General features: G+C 36.6%; 1 protein-coding gene across 7 annotated transcripts in view; it reads left to right on the top strand.

The window, feature by feature from the left end:
- Window positions 1–17,837, top strand: part of LOC125413989 (putative ATP-dependent RNA helicase DDX60) — a 337,410-nt gene that overhangs the window by 173,162 nt on the left and 146,411 nt on the right. For all 7 annotated transcript variants that reach the window (XR_015736168.1, XR_015736167.1, XM_087900928.1 and 4 more), the window contains 8 exons: window positions 1,092–1,239; window positions 2,450–2,602; window positions 4,809–4,913; window positions 6,477–6,677; window positions 9,968–10,072; window positions 10,593–10,734; window positions 15,610–15,731; window positions 17,172–17,319. Coding sequence is in view for 5 of the 7 variants with exons in the window: in XM_087900928.1 (XP_087757054.1) it covers window positions 1,092–1,239; window positions 2,450–2,602; window positions 4,809–4,913; window positions 6,477–6,677; window positions 9,968–10,072; window positions 10,593–10,734; window positions 15,610–15,731; window positions 17,172–17,319 (1,124 nt within the window). In the remaining 2 variants the exon portion in view is untranslated. The remainder of the gene's footprint in view (window positions 1–1,091; window positions 1,240–2,449; window positions 2,603–4,808; window positions 4,914–6,476; window positions 6,678–9,967; window positions 10,073–10,592; window positions 10,735–15,609; window positions 15,732–17,171; window positions 17,320–17,837) is intronic.

The raw sequence follows: 17,837 nt of genomic DNA, 5'->3' as shown, positions 1-17,837 counted from the left end.
TTCTCCCAGCATTCAGTTCTGTTTTTCCCACCTACCTAAGTTCTGCCCTATCAAAAGGCCAAGGCAGTTTCTTTATTCATTAACCAATGAAAGCAACACACAAACAGAAGGACTTTCTGCACCAGGCTACACTTATCTGTGTATGTAAGAATAATTATTTAGAATGCTGTTGGTGGTTATACTGGTTTAGGGATGTCATAGCACTAAGTTCCCCTCTATTGTCCATTATTCCACCAGCAGCATGTAGTTGGTAAGGTTTATAGTACCAGGTATAAACCCACTATTAAATGAGGCCTTAAGTCCAATTAGTTGATGGTAGTTACCATGGAGATTAAATGCCATTGTTGTACTATTGGGGATATATTGCCACGCTACTGTTACAGTATGTAGACTTTACAGTTGGTTAAGACTTTTCATTGCCCCCTTGGCAGCTTGTATATATGTTATAAAAGCTAGTTCTTATGGAGGTCTAGAGATGATTTTAAGAGAAGAGCTAAAACTCACTTTTGAGTTGAAACAAACTTTTAGAGCCTCTCTGATTCAAATATTCCAAATTCTAGAACAAGCTATAGTTTGGATCTTTTCATGTATTAGGCCCCTGCATGGTTTGCTGAAAGGACATTTTGGCCATTTTCCTTAGCAGTTCTTATTTATTAACAATGATTTATTCAATAGTTTAAAAAATCGAGTTTCACAACAATCTGTGTTTCTCTGTAAGTACATTAGGAATGTTCACTGCAAGGGGGAAGGAGAATATCCTGAACTGACAAAGAAGAGAGAGGCAAACACATACCTCCAACTTGAGTTTGAGAAAGGCTGAAGGAGAGAAAATAGTCATCATATTATCAAGAAGAAGCAAGATCACCTGGGCAGAGTGAAACAATCGCGAAGAACATTATAGTTATATTCGTAATGGTTTTATTGTGAGGGATTCTAGGCCACATGGGCTGATGAGCAAACACATTAGAGGCAGGGGACTGATAAATGCATAAAGCAGTGATTCTGGTTAATAAGCATAACTTAAGATGCTCTAAACTTCCTGTAGAGATTGAATTTAAATACTGTTTTTTTGAAATTTTATTCTTGTAAAGAGATGAAATGAACGAAAAGCCTTCCAGAAGATTGGATCAAAGCATCATACATGAAGCTGAACATGATTACCTCCTGAAGAGTCTGGAGAAGAACCTGGAGATTCCACAGGACTGCACATATGCTGATCAGAAAGCAATAGATGATGAGGTCAGCACCCAGAAGAGATCAATGCTCCCGGAGGGTTGGCCTCTTCCATGTAGGCAGTGTTGATCATACTGCAGGCAATTGCTACCATGAGGGAAGTCTCTATGTGCTAGAGATGTGGCAGATAGGAACTTTTGGCACACACAACATTCGAGGACCTTGTCCCCACTTAATATAGGTTTAGAATTTGTAGACTGATTTTGTCTTGCTGAAAAAAACACCCAAGTGTCTGTTTATGTACTATGAGTTTCTTAAAATTCTGTATATTATATTTAGAATTTGAAACCCTGCAGAATAATATATTTAGATACTGATAGCATTTCTTAAAATTAGAGTCTTTCTATATTACAGCTAAAAATTTCACCAAAGAATCATTGGGATATCTAATATTAATTGAGCCCATCATCTTTAAACTTTTTTCTTCAAAGTGTTCCTATTTATAGACAATATACTTAACAATACAACTACTTTCAATAAAAGCAATGTCTTCACACACACACGCTCCCATATACATTTGTGTGTTTTTTTGTGTCATGAATCTTGTTTTGTCAGCTTCATGATCTATCTAATTTTTATGAACATGTATGCACATGATTGTTTTAATTCATCCTTGACATTCTGCTTTATAGATAGCTGTACAATAAAAATAGGGAGGTACTATCCCTTTACTTTTGAAGACTTACACTTGTCCCTTGTCTCCTTGTGTTAATCTTTTTATGTATTATAACACTGGACACATCCGGATTTCCTCATTATTTTGTGGACATTCTTGAGGCAATGCCATTGGGAAGTAATCATTTGTTGACCTTTTAGTATAAAGGTTTGATTTACTTTAACTTTCTGGGTAGAACTTTAGAAAAGATTTCACAGTCACTTTATCTTTTAGAAGTGACAGTAGGCCACAGTCTTGGATTTCCCTTGGGACTGTCTGCTGTGCTGATAGTTTTCTCGCCCAGAACAGAATAGAGACTGTCAAGAACTGAGAAGACTTTTCTTGTGGTGACAGTTGTTTCCATAAAACATTCTTTTGTTGTTTTGTTGTTGTTGATGATGATGATGTGTAGAGCCAAGGCCAAGCAGTGACATCATTTGGTCAAATTATTTTGCAATATAAATATGAAATTATTATGTAATATAAATATTATTTTCGTTAAACATTTTTGATTGATTGAAAATTAGATAAGCAATACTCTAAATCTCCTGTTTCTTTTAGTCATTGCAGATGGTGTTTAAACGAGTGAAACATGAAATTAATGGTGACACCCTGAAGACTTTGGCAAAAAGGGGCATTGGCTATCATCACCGTTTCATGTCCAACAAAGAAAAGCAGTTAGTGGAAATTCTCTTCAGGAAAGGATTCATTAGGGTGGGTCAATTTTTTACTGTAAAATTTGAAAATGTAAATAGATGAAGCAGAATGTTCATGGAATGAGGAAATATAGCCACCACTTTACATTTTTTTTTTCTCATGTAGCTAAGCCTCTTGGGCTGTAGACTGTTTTGTTTACTGTTGGTGGCATCTTTACATATGCTCCAAATCACTGGGAAACTCGTTTTGACTGGAGTCACTGTCTCCATACATTTAAGGAAAGAAAGCATTTCTATGTTGACCTTGGTGCTGTATCTTAATTTTTCTGTTATCATGTGTAGGGTTTATTGATATGGTTTTGCTACAAATATTCTCTCCAAGATTTGGAGGGCATTTATATTTGAGTTTGGGGCAAATTGCTTTTTATAATGTGGTGGCCAAAAATAGAGCATGGATTTCTGCTCACTCAGGGCTTCAGTTTATCTTAGCAGAACTTGTATCTATCTTGGTACTGAATGTCATTTCCCTGTCACTGGTGGGGGACAAGAGGAAGATAGTCATAAATGACTTTCAGACCACAACCTTATTTTGTTTTCTTTAGTACATCCTAGGAAGGCTCATTGCAATAATCGAGACAAGAATACAAAGGTCCTTTAGATAATTACCAAGCAAATCTGAATCTTGGGTAATGTTTAAAAACTGACCATTTTCTAAAAATTATTAACATATTAAATATCAACATATTAATATATACATATTATATACATATATACATAATATATGTATATGTATATACATAATATATATTAACATATTAATTATTAACATATTAAATTTTGTTTGTCATGGGATAAAAGAAATAGAAGATGGAAGGAAGAGAGAGAAAAAAGAGAAAGAGATGTGACTAAAATAGTATCTGACAGAAATTTCCTAGTCACTAATAAAATGATGAATAACTCAACTGATATAGAACAGATCTTAGGGTAATAGTAATAGCTCCATCAGAGTATACATTGTAGGAAGGTAATTGTTCTGTTCATTTTCTAAATGTAAAGCTCTTTCTATCTCAATGTTTGTGCTTGTTAAAGAGATTCGAATTAAAAACATTTAATATATAGCATCCTGACCAAAGCATAAGCGTCAGTTACAAAATACATAGAAAAAATTACTTCCCATCCATAAGCATCATCACAAACCAGAGCATAAACAACCATCAATTTAAAGACACAGCATAGATGGATTTTTCTTCAGGCTGACAGCTGAGAAAAAAATGACATGGAGACTTATTATTAATTATGAAATCTTAGCCTATAGCTTAGGATTATCTCTACTATCTCTTATAACTTAAATTATCCTACTTATATTAATCTACATTCTACCACCTGGTGTTTACCTCTGTTCTATCTTGTACCTCCAGATTTCTCTTCATGTCTGCCTAGTGACTATACCTTTCTTTTTCCCAGAATCCTCTCTATCCCTAGAAGTCCCACCTAACCTCTTCCTGTCTTGCTATTGGTCATCTATATCTTTATTAAACCAATCATATGGTGTCTTGGCAAAGACACATCTTCACAGTGTACAAAAAGGCAGTTAATTCCACAAGAATACAGAACAAATCAGCATAGACTAACTACCTCAGGAAAAATGAATGATAAGTTAAATTATGTGAATAAATTTTACATTCCTTTTTGTTTCTGATTAGTCATCATGCAAATTCAAGACAGAAAAAGAAAATATACTTTTTATGTCATTTCTCAATGACTTTAGTAGATCAAATAATTACCAGGAAGTAGGCTTATAAAAGATTTATTGCACTCTCAGAGAGAAATTCCTCTCCTAGTATTTTCTTTATGATGTTTACTGTAGCACTGATTCCATGCCAGATGTGCTATTTGACTCTGAAGATGCAACAATGAATGATGCCTAGACTTGAGTATTTGAAGGATAAACAAAATCACAGTGATGCTGAGGGACATTGAGGGAATGATGGAAAGAATCAAGAGGTCGATGGTGAGGACAGAAGATAATAATTTTAGATGTGGCCAGAAGTTCCTCTGTGGTATTTGCACCACACAAATATATATATATATATATACATATATATTTGTGTATATATATGTGTGTTTTTTATATATATATATATAGTGTGTGTGTGTTTATGTGTGTGTGTGTGTTTTGTGTGTTTATATATAACAAATTTCTTGGAAATATTTGTAATCTGCCAAAATGCCAGTGTGTAGATTCACTATTTTGTTCCTTTTAGGTGGTGACTGCTAATGAAACACTCGCTTTAGGAGTCAACATGCCATGTAAATCGGTGGTTTTTGCTCAAAACTCTGTCTATCTGGATGCTTTAAATTTCCGACAGGTATTAACATACACATTAGCTTAATGTATTAATACTATATAATCACATAATAATAAAAATGTTACTTTAACTATTAATTTAGTAACATGTTCCGATTCATGGCAGATCACTGTAGGTGCCTATCTGGTATTGAGTAAGCATAGGACTATGAAATTATTTGACCACTGCTAATCATGTGCATGGTCTTGGATAAGACATTTAATCTCATCTCCTATCTGCAGAATTTGTGTGACTATTGCTACCTCATGTCATGTACTCAAGCTAAATAAAGCAATTTGCAAAAAAAGGATCCACATTAAAGATTATTGGGAAACATTATTTTTTCTCAATTATGAGCATCAGTTTCCATTCTGGAGTCATCTTTAATACTTTTTATAGCTCATGTTACATAGTCTATTTCCAAACCAACTTCTGTACTCTCCTGTGGTGTTATTTGATTGTTTTCCCACAATCTGTGAATGCAGTCTTGCCATGCTCTACTTAGCTCCAGAAACTGACCTATCAGGGGTGGCAAGGTAGTGAGCAAAGGACAGATACGCAGTCATGCAGAAAAGCTGGGATGAGGTGGACTTGGCTTTCTGGTAGAGAATCTAAAAACTCTATATCATTTGGAAGCTCAGTGTGTTTATTATAAACAGCTTAACAGAAAAGTGAGGTGATTGCATATAGTTGAACTAGGAGGTAGGTTAGCTAATCTGAGGAGCAGTATATGTAGGGAATAAATCTTTCGGTGCAAATGTCTGTGAGAAGAAAACTACAATGGATAGCTTCTGTACACACTGTTAACATCCAAACATGGATCAGAGGAAGGATTTTCAATACCTTTGGGGGAATAGCGTGGCCTTGATATTCCCATAGGACTGAGACATTGGGTTCTCGACATATCCATTATACATTAGTGATATAAATTCCTACAGAACTTCATTCATTTCACCCAGTGTTTCCTCAGCTCCTCACACATTTATCTTTTGCCACAAAGTCTTGACATTTTATATTAAAGCATTTTCCTTGATTTTGATTCTCCTTGTTCTATTATGTTCTACCGAAAACAGAATTTGTCTTCATAGAGTATACTTTCTCAGAAGAGTTTGGTCAATATTTCTGTTGGCAGAGTCAAATGTAGTTATATCTGCTAACATTCAAATCCTATAAAGCATATATAATCAATTTCAATAATATGTTATCATATACTATTATATATTATAACATATATTATATAATATTCTATATAATAGAAATAATATTTGGCAAGAAAGTGACAATTATACAGCACAAAATATATTCATAGTATTAGATATATGACTATAAAAAGGTATAGTTCTATACAACATTATACAAATACTTAGTATGATTAATGATTTTTGTGAATAACAGATATATTATTTCAAATAACTCTGCTTAGGACATGATTATTTATTTTAGATTTTAAATAGAAAGCTATTCATTTTAATTACTCAGGCACAGCAGTCTTACTCAAAAGCAGTGTAAAAGGCTTAGCTCTTTTTATTTTCATAGGAAAAACACTCAGGTGATTCTCACAGCACGATTCTGCTCTATTTCCAGATGTCTGGTCGGGCTGGAAGACGAGGACAAGACCTGCTGGGTGAAGTCTACTTCTTTGATATTCCACTGCCCAAGATAGAAAAGCTCATAAAATCCAAAGTGCCTGAGCTGCGAGGCCAGTTTCCTCTCAGTATCTCACTCATTCTGAGACTCATGCTGCTGGCCTCCAAGGCAGATGACCCAGAGGATGGCAAGGCAAAGGTGCTGTGTCCCCCAGCCTGGGCCTCTACTGTCTGGCTGGCCTGTGCTCTACTGTGCTGTTATCAGGCTTAGGATGCTTCTCCATGTTCTCTAGAGAGCGGTAGAGGATGCTGGGGAAAAGAATGATAAATTATGTTTGTTTCCATTATCTGATAGAATTTGTGACTGGGTGGGCACTAAGGTATTCTCATGATCACTGTCTTCTAGTGTGATGGACACTATTGTCTTTTACAACAAGATGCCAGCCATCATCTGTTTCTACCATTCGGGAACAAGGAGAATGTTTTACAATTGTAATGTAATGTCATAAGACAAAATCCAAGTTCATTAGAAATGTTTAGAAAATGTAGAAAGTTGAAAAACAAACAAGCAAACGAACTCAATCCAAAACAAAAAGGACTCATACCTAGTTTTACCAAAATGATCCCATTATTATTTTGGTTTTTGTTTTCAGACATTTTTTTCTGAGGTATGATTACACACTTTATAAGGGTGTAAGCAAGTGGACATCAAATCCTAATCAGAGCATAGTGTAGTATGAGGGGGCTGGCTTGTTGGGGTTTCTGTCCTGCCCAGTACCCCAACGGCCGGCAAATCCCAAAGAGAAATTACACACAGGACTCCATAAGGTTATAAACTGATTGGTCCATTAGGTCAGGCTTCTTGTTAACTCTTATAACATATATTACCCCATTATCCTTATCTATGTTAGCCACATGGGCTCGGTACCTTTCTCGGTGTGACAGCTTACATGTTGCCTCTTCGGTGGTCTGTACAGGAATGGCTGAGAGAGAGCTTCTGCTTCCAGAATACTCCCAGTCTCTTTGCTCCACCCCTACTTCCTGTCTGGCTTTCCCGCCTATACTGCCTGCCTGGCCAATCAGCGTTTTATTAAAATATGATTGACAGAATACAGATAATTCTCCCGCACCAGCATAGTCTTGATGCTTTAGGGGCAGATAAAAGTGAGTATGAGACCATGAATTTGAAACTCATAATTAGATGATTTAACTTCTATTTTTGTGACAACACACTGCTAGAAGAACTTGTGTTCATTTTCTATTGGCCGTAACAGAATGCCACAGGTGGAGTGAGCTATCAAGAAGAGAGGCTTGCTTTGCCTCATAGTTCAGAAGGTTCACTGGGGCAGGGTGGCAATCTGTGGAAAGCTTTCTTTGAAGTGTCACACTCACAAGACATCATGTGGTGAACAGGACATGTCCTAGCCTGTGGGGCCTCTCCTGTTTGAGCCTCTTGAATAATCAAGGAGGATTCCAACATGGGAGCCTTAGGACTTCCTCTGGTTCTAAACACTTCACCAAGTCTCAGCCCTCAGTGAGATATCCAGCCCAGAGATTAGATTTCAGCATGATCTAGGGACCACATTCAGACTACAGCAGGACCTATTCTACTAGGATAGATTTTAATTATACTCTATTTCTGGGAGCATCTGTAGAGCCCTCTCTAGAGAAAATTAGCCTGCAGGACAACAATGTCCTCAAATGATGATGGCCTTGTTCATGCTGGGGACCTTGATAGAAGAAGAGTGGAAGTCTATTTGTGCAGACTTGCTGTGAGGTGAGCAGCTTCAGTACAACGGAGCTAGGCACATTATGGATTAAAGCTACTTTTAAAATCATGTGCCCCAAATAAAATGCTCCTCATTTAAGTTGCTCTTCTCAGGTATTTTGACATAGCAGTGAAAATACTAATGCATCATGCTTGTCTGCCTTTAGTTATAAGGGCTCTACCTCTAGAACAAAATGGACCACTGTTACTTCCTCTCTCCTCTGTCCTCTTATTACTTTGCTGTTTTCCAAATGCTGTCTCCTCTGACTCCAGCATACAGTGTAAGAAAGGTGGTAGTAAAGTCACCTTTATTCTCTCCATAACTCACTGTAAAGGAGATGGGGAGTTTACCCCTTTAATTTTTCCTCCTGTCCTACCATTAAGCATATTGGACTTAAATACAGTAGTAAGTGGAAACATGGCTCCGGTGTTAAGGGCATGTAAGATTGTAGCACAGGACCCGAGCTCAATTCCCAGCACCTGTATTAGATGTCTCACACCATCCTGTAACTCCAGAAGGTCTGACATCTTCTCCAGGATTCCATGAGTACTTGCATGTACTACTCCCACCACCCACCATGTATAAACATAATGAAAACAAAATAATTCTTTCTGGGTTTTGTTATTTTTAAAAGGACAACAAAGCTTGTTCCTGCATTCTATAAACTCTCCAACCTAAGAGCAGACAGGTTGGCATTTGAGTGGCGCTAAGGAAGTTTGCTTTTATTGAGTTCATAGATATTTTAGAGAGAAGCTGAATACTGCACATACAAGAGTGTTGTTTGACACTGGACATGAAGGAGGATTTTCACTCCTTTGGTTCCAGCCAACCTGCTTCTAATCTTTTTGTACTGATATCATAGATACAGAATAGTATATCTAGACTCCCTCTAACAATTTATTTGCTGCAAGCTCTGGAAATGATAATGTCTTTTCTGCTCAGTCGGTTTGGAGACAATTTTGTTTCTTTCGATTTGGTTTTCTGTGCTTACCTTATTCACTTTTCTATTAATGTGATAAGACTATGACCAAGGGAACTTATAGAGGAAATGGTCTGCTGGAGACTTTGAGCCCATGACCATCATGAGAAGAACAGGGCAGCAGGAAGGGAGGCACAGGAGTAAAGACTGAGGATTCACATCTTGAGACAGTACCACAATGTAGGGATATAACTGTAATGGCATGGGCTTTTGAAGCCTCAAAGTCTACATTTGACAATCCTTCCCAAACAGTTCCATAAATCAGCAGGCAAGCATCCAATCACATGAGCTATGAAACCATTGTCATTCAAACTGCCACAGTGCTCTTTAGTGTGTTAAAAGACATATGCACATTGTAGGTGAAAGGTATGTGATGAAGGAAATTTTGTTGTATTAAATCTATTTGAAGTTTGTATATTGCTGTGTTTTATAATATTTTTCACATCCTATACAGTGGTTGACCAAGAGCACCAAAAGGGAACTTTTTAAGAGCGTCCCTTTTTCCTTGAGGAGACAGCGTTTGGAAAAGAATAAAGCAGTAAAGGGGAACCCACAATTATTTACTGTGCTTTAGAGGTATAGATCTTGTAACTGGCATTATATATGCATAAGACATGAGATTATATATGCATAGGATATATGACATATTTATGTATGTGTGTGTTATATGTAATTTAGCCTGTGTTATCTCTTGCAAAGACATTTAATTAACGTTACTAAACAAAATGCTTTTCTTTGCAGGCACTGTCAGTGCTGAGGCACTCACTGTTATCCTTCAAAAATGACCGAGTCACAGACATGTTAAAGCGTTACTTCTTATATTCTTTGCAGTTCCTGGTGAAAGAGGTAAGAACCAACTCCTCTGTCTGTTTTATCTTTCTCTCTGTATGAGTGTGTGTGTATGTGTATGTAATATATTGACTACTATCTAGTTTTTTTTAAAGCATCAGACTTTATTTTTTTAATTTTTAAATTTTTTATCTACATCTTTGTGATGTGTGAGCAGATGTCGTATGTGTGTAGGTACCCGTGGAGACAATAAGAGGGCATGAGGGTGCCTGAAACTGGAGTTGTAGCTGACTGTGCGGCACTCAGTGTAGATTCTGGAAAACTGAGCAGCAAGTGCTGCTGACTGCTGAGCCATCTCTCCAGCCCTAGATTTTTATTCTAACCGCATTCATTATTGTAAACCTTAGAAGACAATACCCAATGAGTACTGCTACTTATAATTCATGTAATTATTAAAGTTGGGCTAGTTGGTGGTTACAGCCTTATTGGCATGTAGTATTTTAAACTGATAATGAATAACCTACTTGTTACTAGTTCTGTGAGTTGAGTCAAACTAACAAATTATTTTGTTCTTTAGGGATTTATAGATCAAGAAGGTAACCCTACAGGGTTTGCTGGCCTTGTATCACATTTACATGACCATGAACCGTCTAATTTTGTTTTTGTCAATTTTCTTGTAAGAGGTCTTTTCCATAATCTTTGTCAGCCAACTCATGAAGGTAAGTTTGAGGGCTATGTTTTTGGTGTGTGTGTGTGTATCAACAAAATAATATTATCAAATTATACTATATAAATAATGTATCATTACTAGTATATGGGTATATATCAATATATGAGATAATGTGATAAATATTATATGCATGTAAAATTGTTTGTGTGTGTGTAGAATCTTCCAATTGTGGAAAAACTACCTGGTAGATTTATAGAAATCTAGATCTTCAGAAATACAATCACTCAATAATCACTTGAGAGAGTATTAGCTAAATATAATAATGTATGCATGAAAATCTTACGATTGTTCATTTTAACTAAAAGTTTAATAATAAAAAGAGAATTATAATTATACAGGCAAATTATAAGTTAATAAATAAGATAAAGTTGAATAATTACTAGTAAGAGTTTCTATTTTATGATGATGATTTTTACAATATTACGTACTGAAAGTTGTAATTTGAAAAGTATGTTGCCACTAGGATTCTTAAAATACTGAGTAATATGTAATATTTATAAAACATTTTCTAGTAATTGAATATAATATAGATCAATTTTGAAGAACAGCAGAAGAAAACATTGTTAAAACACAAAACCCAAAATTCTATCCACAGATAATAATCAACATTATCTGTTAACATTGTCTGCAACACAATTTTCTTTGCATATAATTGCACAGTATACATCAATAACTGATATTTCATTAATTATGTGTTTGAGGTCAATTATACATATTAAATTTTGCCCATATTGGGCAATGTCATTATAATAAATTCCACACAGATTTTATGGAAAAACTTTTGGGTTTTACATTTCAAAATTAATTATGTACACAGTGTCTCTGAAGTAAATATTGCCTTCTCATAACATTTGTGCTTAATGTGTTGATATTTTTCGGTGCATGGGGCTTCAGTGCCTTCTGCTTTCTCCTCTGTCACCAGTTGATAGAAATACTTTGCTTTGCACAACACCTGTAGTCTTTATGCACTAAAAATGAATCATTTTGTGGCTACTCAGAAAGTTTTGTTTTCCCCAGATTTGTAACAGGTGAAATAATTTCAGGCAATAGGAAGTGTGGTTGTGTTTATTGTTGTTGACAGAGGTAGCTAAAAATGATAACTTTATAAAGGATGCATAAGAAGTTAAATAAATGGACATGCTGCTAACCTTTTAAAAGAACCCAGGTTTTTGTAGAAAGACCTAATGATTCTCTGAATCCCCTCAGTGTCTGTTGTTATGTCCCCCTTTTCATTTCTGATTTTGTTAATTTGGATGTTCTCTCTTGGCCTTTTAAAAAGTGTGGATAAGGATTTATCAATCTTGTTGATTTTCTCAAAGAACCAGCTCTTTGTCTTATTGATTCTTTGTATTGTTTTCTGTGTTTCTATTTTGTTGATGTCAGTTCTCAATTTGATTATTTCCTGTGATTGTTAGTAGTCATTCTTACTCAGATCTGTAACTAAAAGGAACAAAATGGGCAAAGGGAAATATAAAATGCACAGTTTGAGGAGAAAAGGGCACCAGGAAGTCTGATGGAGATAAATAGTGCACTCACAGAAATTAAAAGGGTTTTTTTTATTGTTGTTGTTGTTTAAAAAAAAAAAACACCTGCTGTTAAATGGGATAAAGGAAGTGGTGACCTTAGAGCAAGACTCATCCCATCTATGCTTTCAGCTTGTGAAAATGAGTTTAAAAAATCCTTAAGCAGTGAGGGAACTCATCAATAGCAGAGAGCTGATGAAGAATGCAACTTAAAGAGGGGGCCATGTCCCTGGGCTTTGATGTTTCAATGGAGTAGTGCCTCTCCCAATGTTGTCTTTGCCTCCTGCTTGCAGTTTGAGATGCACCACCTCAGCTGTTCCTGCTACCACGTCTTTGCTCTGCCATCATGGACGCTAATCCAGGCTCCCACAAAGTCAGTCCATGTAGTAGAATAAAAACCCAGTGCCATTGGCCTTGGCTTCTCAGTCAGTCCTCATTGTCAGCCACATTTTGAGAGTCCGTTTTGATCACATGCTCCATCACTCCCAGTCCAGCTGGCCTTGGTGAGCTCCCATTAGATCAGTCCCACCATCTCAGTGGGTGGACGCACCCCTCGTGGTCCTGACTTCCATGTTCATGTTCTCCCTCATTCTGCTCCTCATTTGGACCTTGGGAGCTCAATCCAGTGCTTCAATGTGGGTCTCTGTCTCTATCTCCATCCATTGCCAGATGAAGGTTCTATGATGATATGCAAGATATTCATCAGTGTGGCTATGGGACAAGGCCAGTTCAGGCACCCTCCCCTCTGCTGTCCAAGGAACAAACTGGGGACCTCTCCTTGGACCTGGGAACCCCTCTAGAGTCAAGTCTAGGGACACGCCTTTTCCAACAAGGCCACACCCCTAATCTTTCCTCCTAAAGTTCTACCAACTGGGGACCAAGTATGTAAACATATGAGCCAATGGAAGCCATTCTTATTCAAAACACCACACCCTGGATTGCGTAGGACTCACCATGTAGACGAAGATGGCCTTTAACTCAGATCCACCAGTCTCTACGGAGTGTTGGGGTTAAAGGTGTGAATCATCACACCTGGCAACTTTAAAGGACTTTAAAGATAAATCTAAGCACCACTGCTGACTGAAGTTGATGGTACCTGGGCATACCGCCTGAGGAAACACTTAGAAACATCATTCTTTTTGTTTGATTGGTTTGAGGCTTTTATAATTAAAAAATAAAATAAAAATAAAGAAAAAAGGAAATAAAGTTACAGTATTTGAAAAAAAAAAAGAGCGGGCCATGTTCCAGCATGTTCCAGTCCCAGAAAGCAGTAGAACTTGGCAACTTCAGTCACATTAGTCATATTGTTCTGGATTTAGGGTCAAGTATATGATAAAAGGGTTATGGAATTTCTGTCTGTGACTAAGAAAAGCTCCTGAGGCTAGGCTAGTATCATTGGTGTCCCTGCATGGAGATTCAGAGAGGCCATTGCACAAAGCTATGAAAGTGAAGCCTGGATTATGTTTGAGATTCCAAGATATTGGGGATGCCAGAGCTGTGGGACACCTGTCAAGGAGAGCTGCAGACCAGGTGTGGAACCAGCCCAAGAGAGAGCTTTGTGTTACAGTGGCAAAAGCAGAAAGGAGATGGAGATCTGAAGAGTGTCTTGACATCAGACATAGAGATGAAGTTCTCTATGTGGAGTTTGCCCAACTAGGTTTTGATCTTGGTTTGGTCCAGTATTTCCTCACTATGCCCCTTTATGGAAAAGTAGTGTATATCCTATACTATTGTATGTTGGAAGCATGTGACCTGCTTTTTTATTTTTGTTTTATAGGGAATTACAGTTAAGAGATGGCTTGAGTTTCATAAGAGATATTGAACTTTGGAATTTTAAACAGTGTTGAGACTGTAATTGATTATGGCAACTTTGAAGTTGATGCGTTTCGTATTATGATATGGTTTCAGACCTGTGATAGGACAAGAATTGGAATGTGGTGATTAGAATGAGTATAGACCCCATAGACTCACTGATTTGAACACTTGGTCAGAAGGGAATGTTACTATTTGATAGGATTAAGAAACTTGATCTTTTGGGAGGAAGTGTATTACAGAGAGTGGGCTTTAAGGTTTCAAAAGCCCCTGTCAAGTCCAGAAAATCACTAATAAATTGAATCTTAAGAAATATAGAAGCAGGGAATAAGAAAAAGGAGAATGTTTCAAAGCAGGGAGGTGAGTGGAATTATGTTTCTTCATTTTCCATAATATAAACTCAACTTTTCCTGATTATCAAGGAAGGACTTTTAAATTATTGTGATAGTTGAACACATGATAGAGATTTGATTTTATTGATCTTTTACCTTCTCTTATTCTAAAATCAAGGCTTGATTTAAAACCTATAGGAAAAGGAGTAGATTTATATAGAGATAAATAAAAAAATTGTGACTAAGAACAACAGGTTATCAACATTCATATAAGAGAATTTATTTTAAATTAATTTCCTAAAGTTTGAAAATTACTTAAAGCATTACATATTTTGATTAAATCTTGATAACTTTATAAGTTAATTTGAAGATCTCTTTACCAGAACAGTTGTATAAGGTTTTTAAATTATTACTGAAGAACTACAGAAATTTCACTCACCTATATCCATCCACAGTGGATGGGGAAAGGCATTTCAGTGATGAGCAGGTAGTGATGCCGCAGATAGATCTGATGCAGCTCCTCATTAATTTGGCAACTGGCAGTTACAGTAGCAGGGTCTCTGTGGTGGACTGAGTAGGAATGGTCCTCACAGGCTCATATGTTTGAATGCATGGTCATTTTGGAATGGAACTATTTGAAAGGGATTCGCAGATATGACCTTGCTGGTGTAGATGTGGCCCTATTGGAGGAAGTGTGTCCCTAGGGGTGGGCTTTCGGGTTTTTGAAAGCTCAAGGGAGGGCCAGTAGCTCTTACTCTCCTCTTGCTGCCTCATGATGCAGATGTAGAGCTCTCAACTGCTTCTCCAGCGCCATGTCTGCTTGCATGCCACCGTGCTCTCTGCCATGTTAATAATGAAAAAAATCTCTGAAACAGTAAGCAAGCCTCAATTATGTGCTCTATTTCGTAAGAGTTGCCGCAGCTATTGCGTCTCTTTACAGTTATAGAACACTGACAAAGACAGGGATGCCATCATAAATTTGGTCATCCACTGGGAGATAGATCAAAGTAAGCAAATTCTAGATCTCAACATAAGTAATTTATAGTAGGAAGGTAAAAGCAGGAACAAAAAAGACTCAGGTGCAGCTGAAGTTATTCTACAGTTGCTACAAAGTGAACATAATAATCTTTTTAAAGATAAAAAAATTGATGTAAGCATTTTTCACAAATATATCATGGAACTCTTTGTTTTGTACAGGTTCAAAACGTTTTTCTGAAGATGTAATGGAAAAGCTGGTCTTAGTATTGGCAAATCTTTTTGGAAGAAGATATATTCCAGCCAAGTTCCAAGATGCTGACATCAATGGTTATCAATCAAAGGTAAAATCATCTAATAAAAGTATAAACAATAGTATAGAAATTATGCCAGAAATGATTCTGCAGCAATAGGATTTTATGAATATGTGGTAATTAATGAATTTTATATACTAATTTATTACTTTGGGAAATAGTGTGGTATTTACCTGTAATTCAAAAGTCCCTCTGTGGATCTGTTCAAAGGTTACATGTCTTAAGGATAAATAGAATGAAAGTATATTCATGATTTTAATTGATTGCATCCAAATGCAGCATTAATGAAAATGTTTAAAAGGCCTGGGAAGAGGACTTGATACAATGCTTGCCATGCAAGCATGAGGATCTGAGTGTGGATTCCCAGTACCTACGTGAAAAGCTATACACAGTGACACATCTTGTAATCCCAGAGCTGAAAAGGCAGTGAAATGATCCCTGGAGCTGGCTGGTCTAGACTAGCTTAATTGGAGAGCTCTAGGTATGGTTAGAGATTATGTTTCAAAATATAAGGTAGAGAGCACCCACTCAAATATTCATGTTTATACACACACTCACACAATGTAGGTAATTATACATTTAAGCTCCAAAGCCACCCTCATTGTTGAATATGTGTCCTGAGATATGACTGTATGTCACAGTGTCATTTATCAAAAAGAGTTACAAAGTTGTCTAGGAAACTGTCCCTTGACTTCCAGAGTCTAAATTTTACAAACAGCTTTCAAATTTTAATAATACCATATTCTTGGTCATTGTTGAAAAAGAGCATTTGTCCATTTAATCACAACAGTCGTATATATTTCCATGAGATCTTTCTTCGCAGTCTTTCTGCTCTTCTTGCTGCCTTGAGTTGACTCTTTCAGGAATATCCATGTCACTTTCTGATGTAGCACATGATAGCATGGGTGACAAAGGCAGAAGTCTTTTCTTCACAGTTTTTCAGGTCCAGGAGTCTTAAATGAAGACGGTTTTGGGGACAATGCTTTCTAGGTTGTAGTTTACCATCACAAAACTGAAAAAAGGAAAAGAAAATTAGAGATACAGCGCTTTCATGTGAACAGGTTGAAAAAATAACCTCACTTAGCGCAATAAATACGATGAGAGTTGCAAAGCCTCTCAGCAAGGTGCAGTTGACTCCAAACATGAAAATATGCTCTATCTTCTTTGCTCTACATACGTGTTCCTAGATCCTTTGAGATTACTCACGAGTCCAGTGGCTGTGGAGGACGTGCTTTTGCTCTTACAGGAGCTGTTTTCGTTAGGGATCATCAGAGCAAATTTTATGGGTAGGGCATTTGTTTTTTACAAGTGCAAATAAGAACAAAAACATTTTAATCTTACTTCAATCAAGAAAGGTAGGAAATATGTTTTATTGAAAATAATAGTTATACTATGTGATCTTTCATTGCTATAACTTCTCAGTTTTTAAGAAAGGTGTTCTCTGCTCTTTGAAAAACCTTTGGCATTTAGGTGTTCCTTGAGGACCTCCCTGAGGACTTCAGTGAGGCCCTGCTTGAGTACAACACGCAAGTGACAGAGGACTTTGCTGCTTTTCTGCGAATTGTGTCCCGATTGGCTGATATGAAACAGGAATATCAACTCCCCTTGTCAAAAATTGGTGTGTTTCAGTTCCCTGTGGATCAATTTAGTAATAGTCTTGTCCAAGGATATGCAATATGGATGTTAGGGATGCTGGTTAGTGGTAGGGCTCCAACTCTACCATTTTTGTCTCAGAAAGCTAGCACTTCAGAAAAGTCAGTTTGCCTTATAATAATTGGGTTCTTTCTAAGCCTTTACAAAAAAAATGAAACAAAAAGAAGTTTGTGATTGACAGTTAAAAGGGCAGTGGAGAATGTGACTAAAACCAATTATATCATTTATAAACTGTTTTGATTGAGAGCTGACTTTGGCTCAGTCTGTAAGACAAGAGAAACAAGAGAAATTCTTATGACCACTTTTCAGGAGAGGCTTGATGTTGAATGTCATAGACTTTGGGCAGATTTCCTGACTCTGCTAATTCTTACCTTTGAAATTTGGGAAAGTGATACCCCAATCATGTCGTTGCTTTGTCCATGGACACTTGAAATAGAGAATAATATTTTTAGTTTTATTGAGCTTCAAATGATTGGTTTTAAA

Source organism: Myodes glareolus, chromosome 23 (assembly GCF_982192425.1).
Source record: "Myodes glareolus chromosome 23, mMyoGla1.1, whole genome shotgun sequence".
Lineage (NCBI taxonomy): Eukaryota > Metazoa > Chordata > Mammalia > Rodentia > Cricetidae > Myodes > Myodes glareolus.
This window is presented reverse-complemented; position numbering and strand designations above follow the sequence as displayed.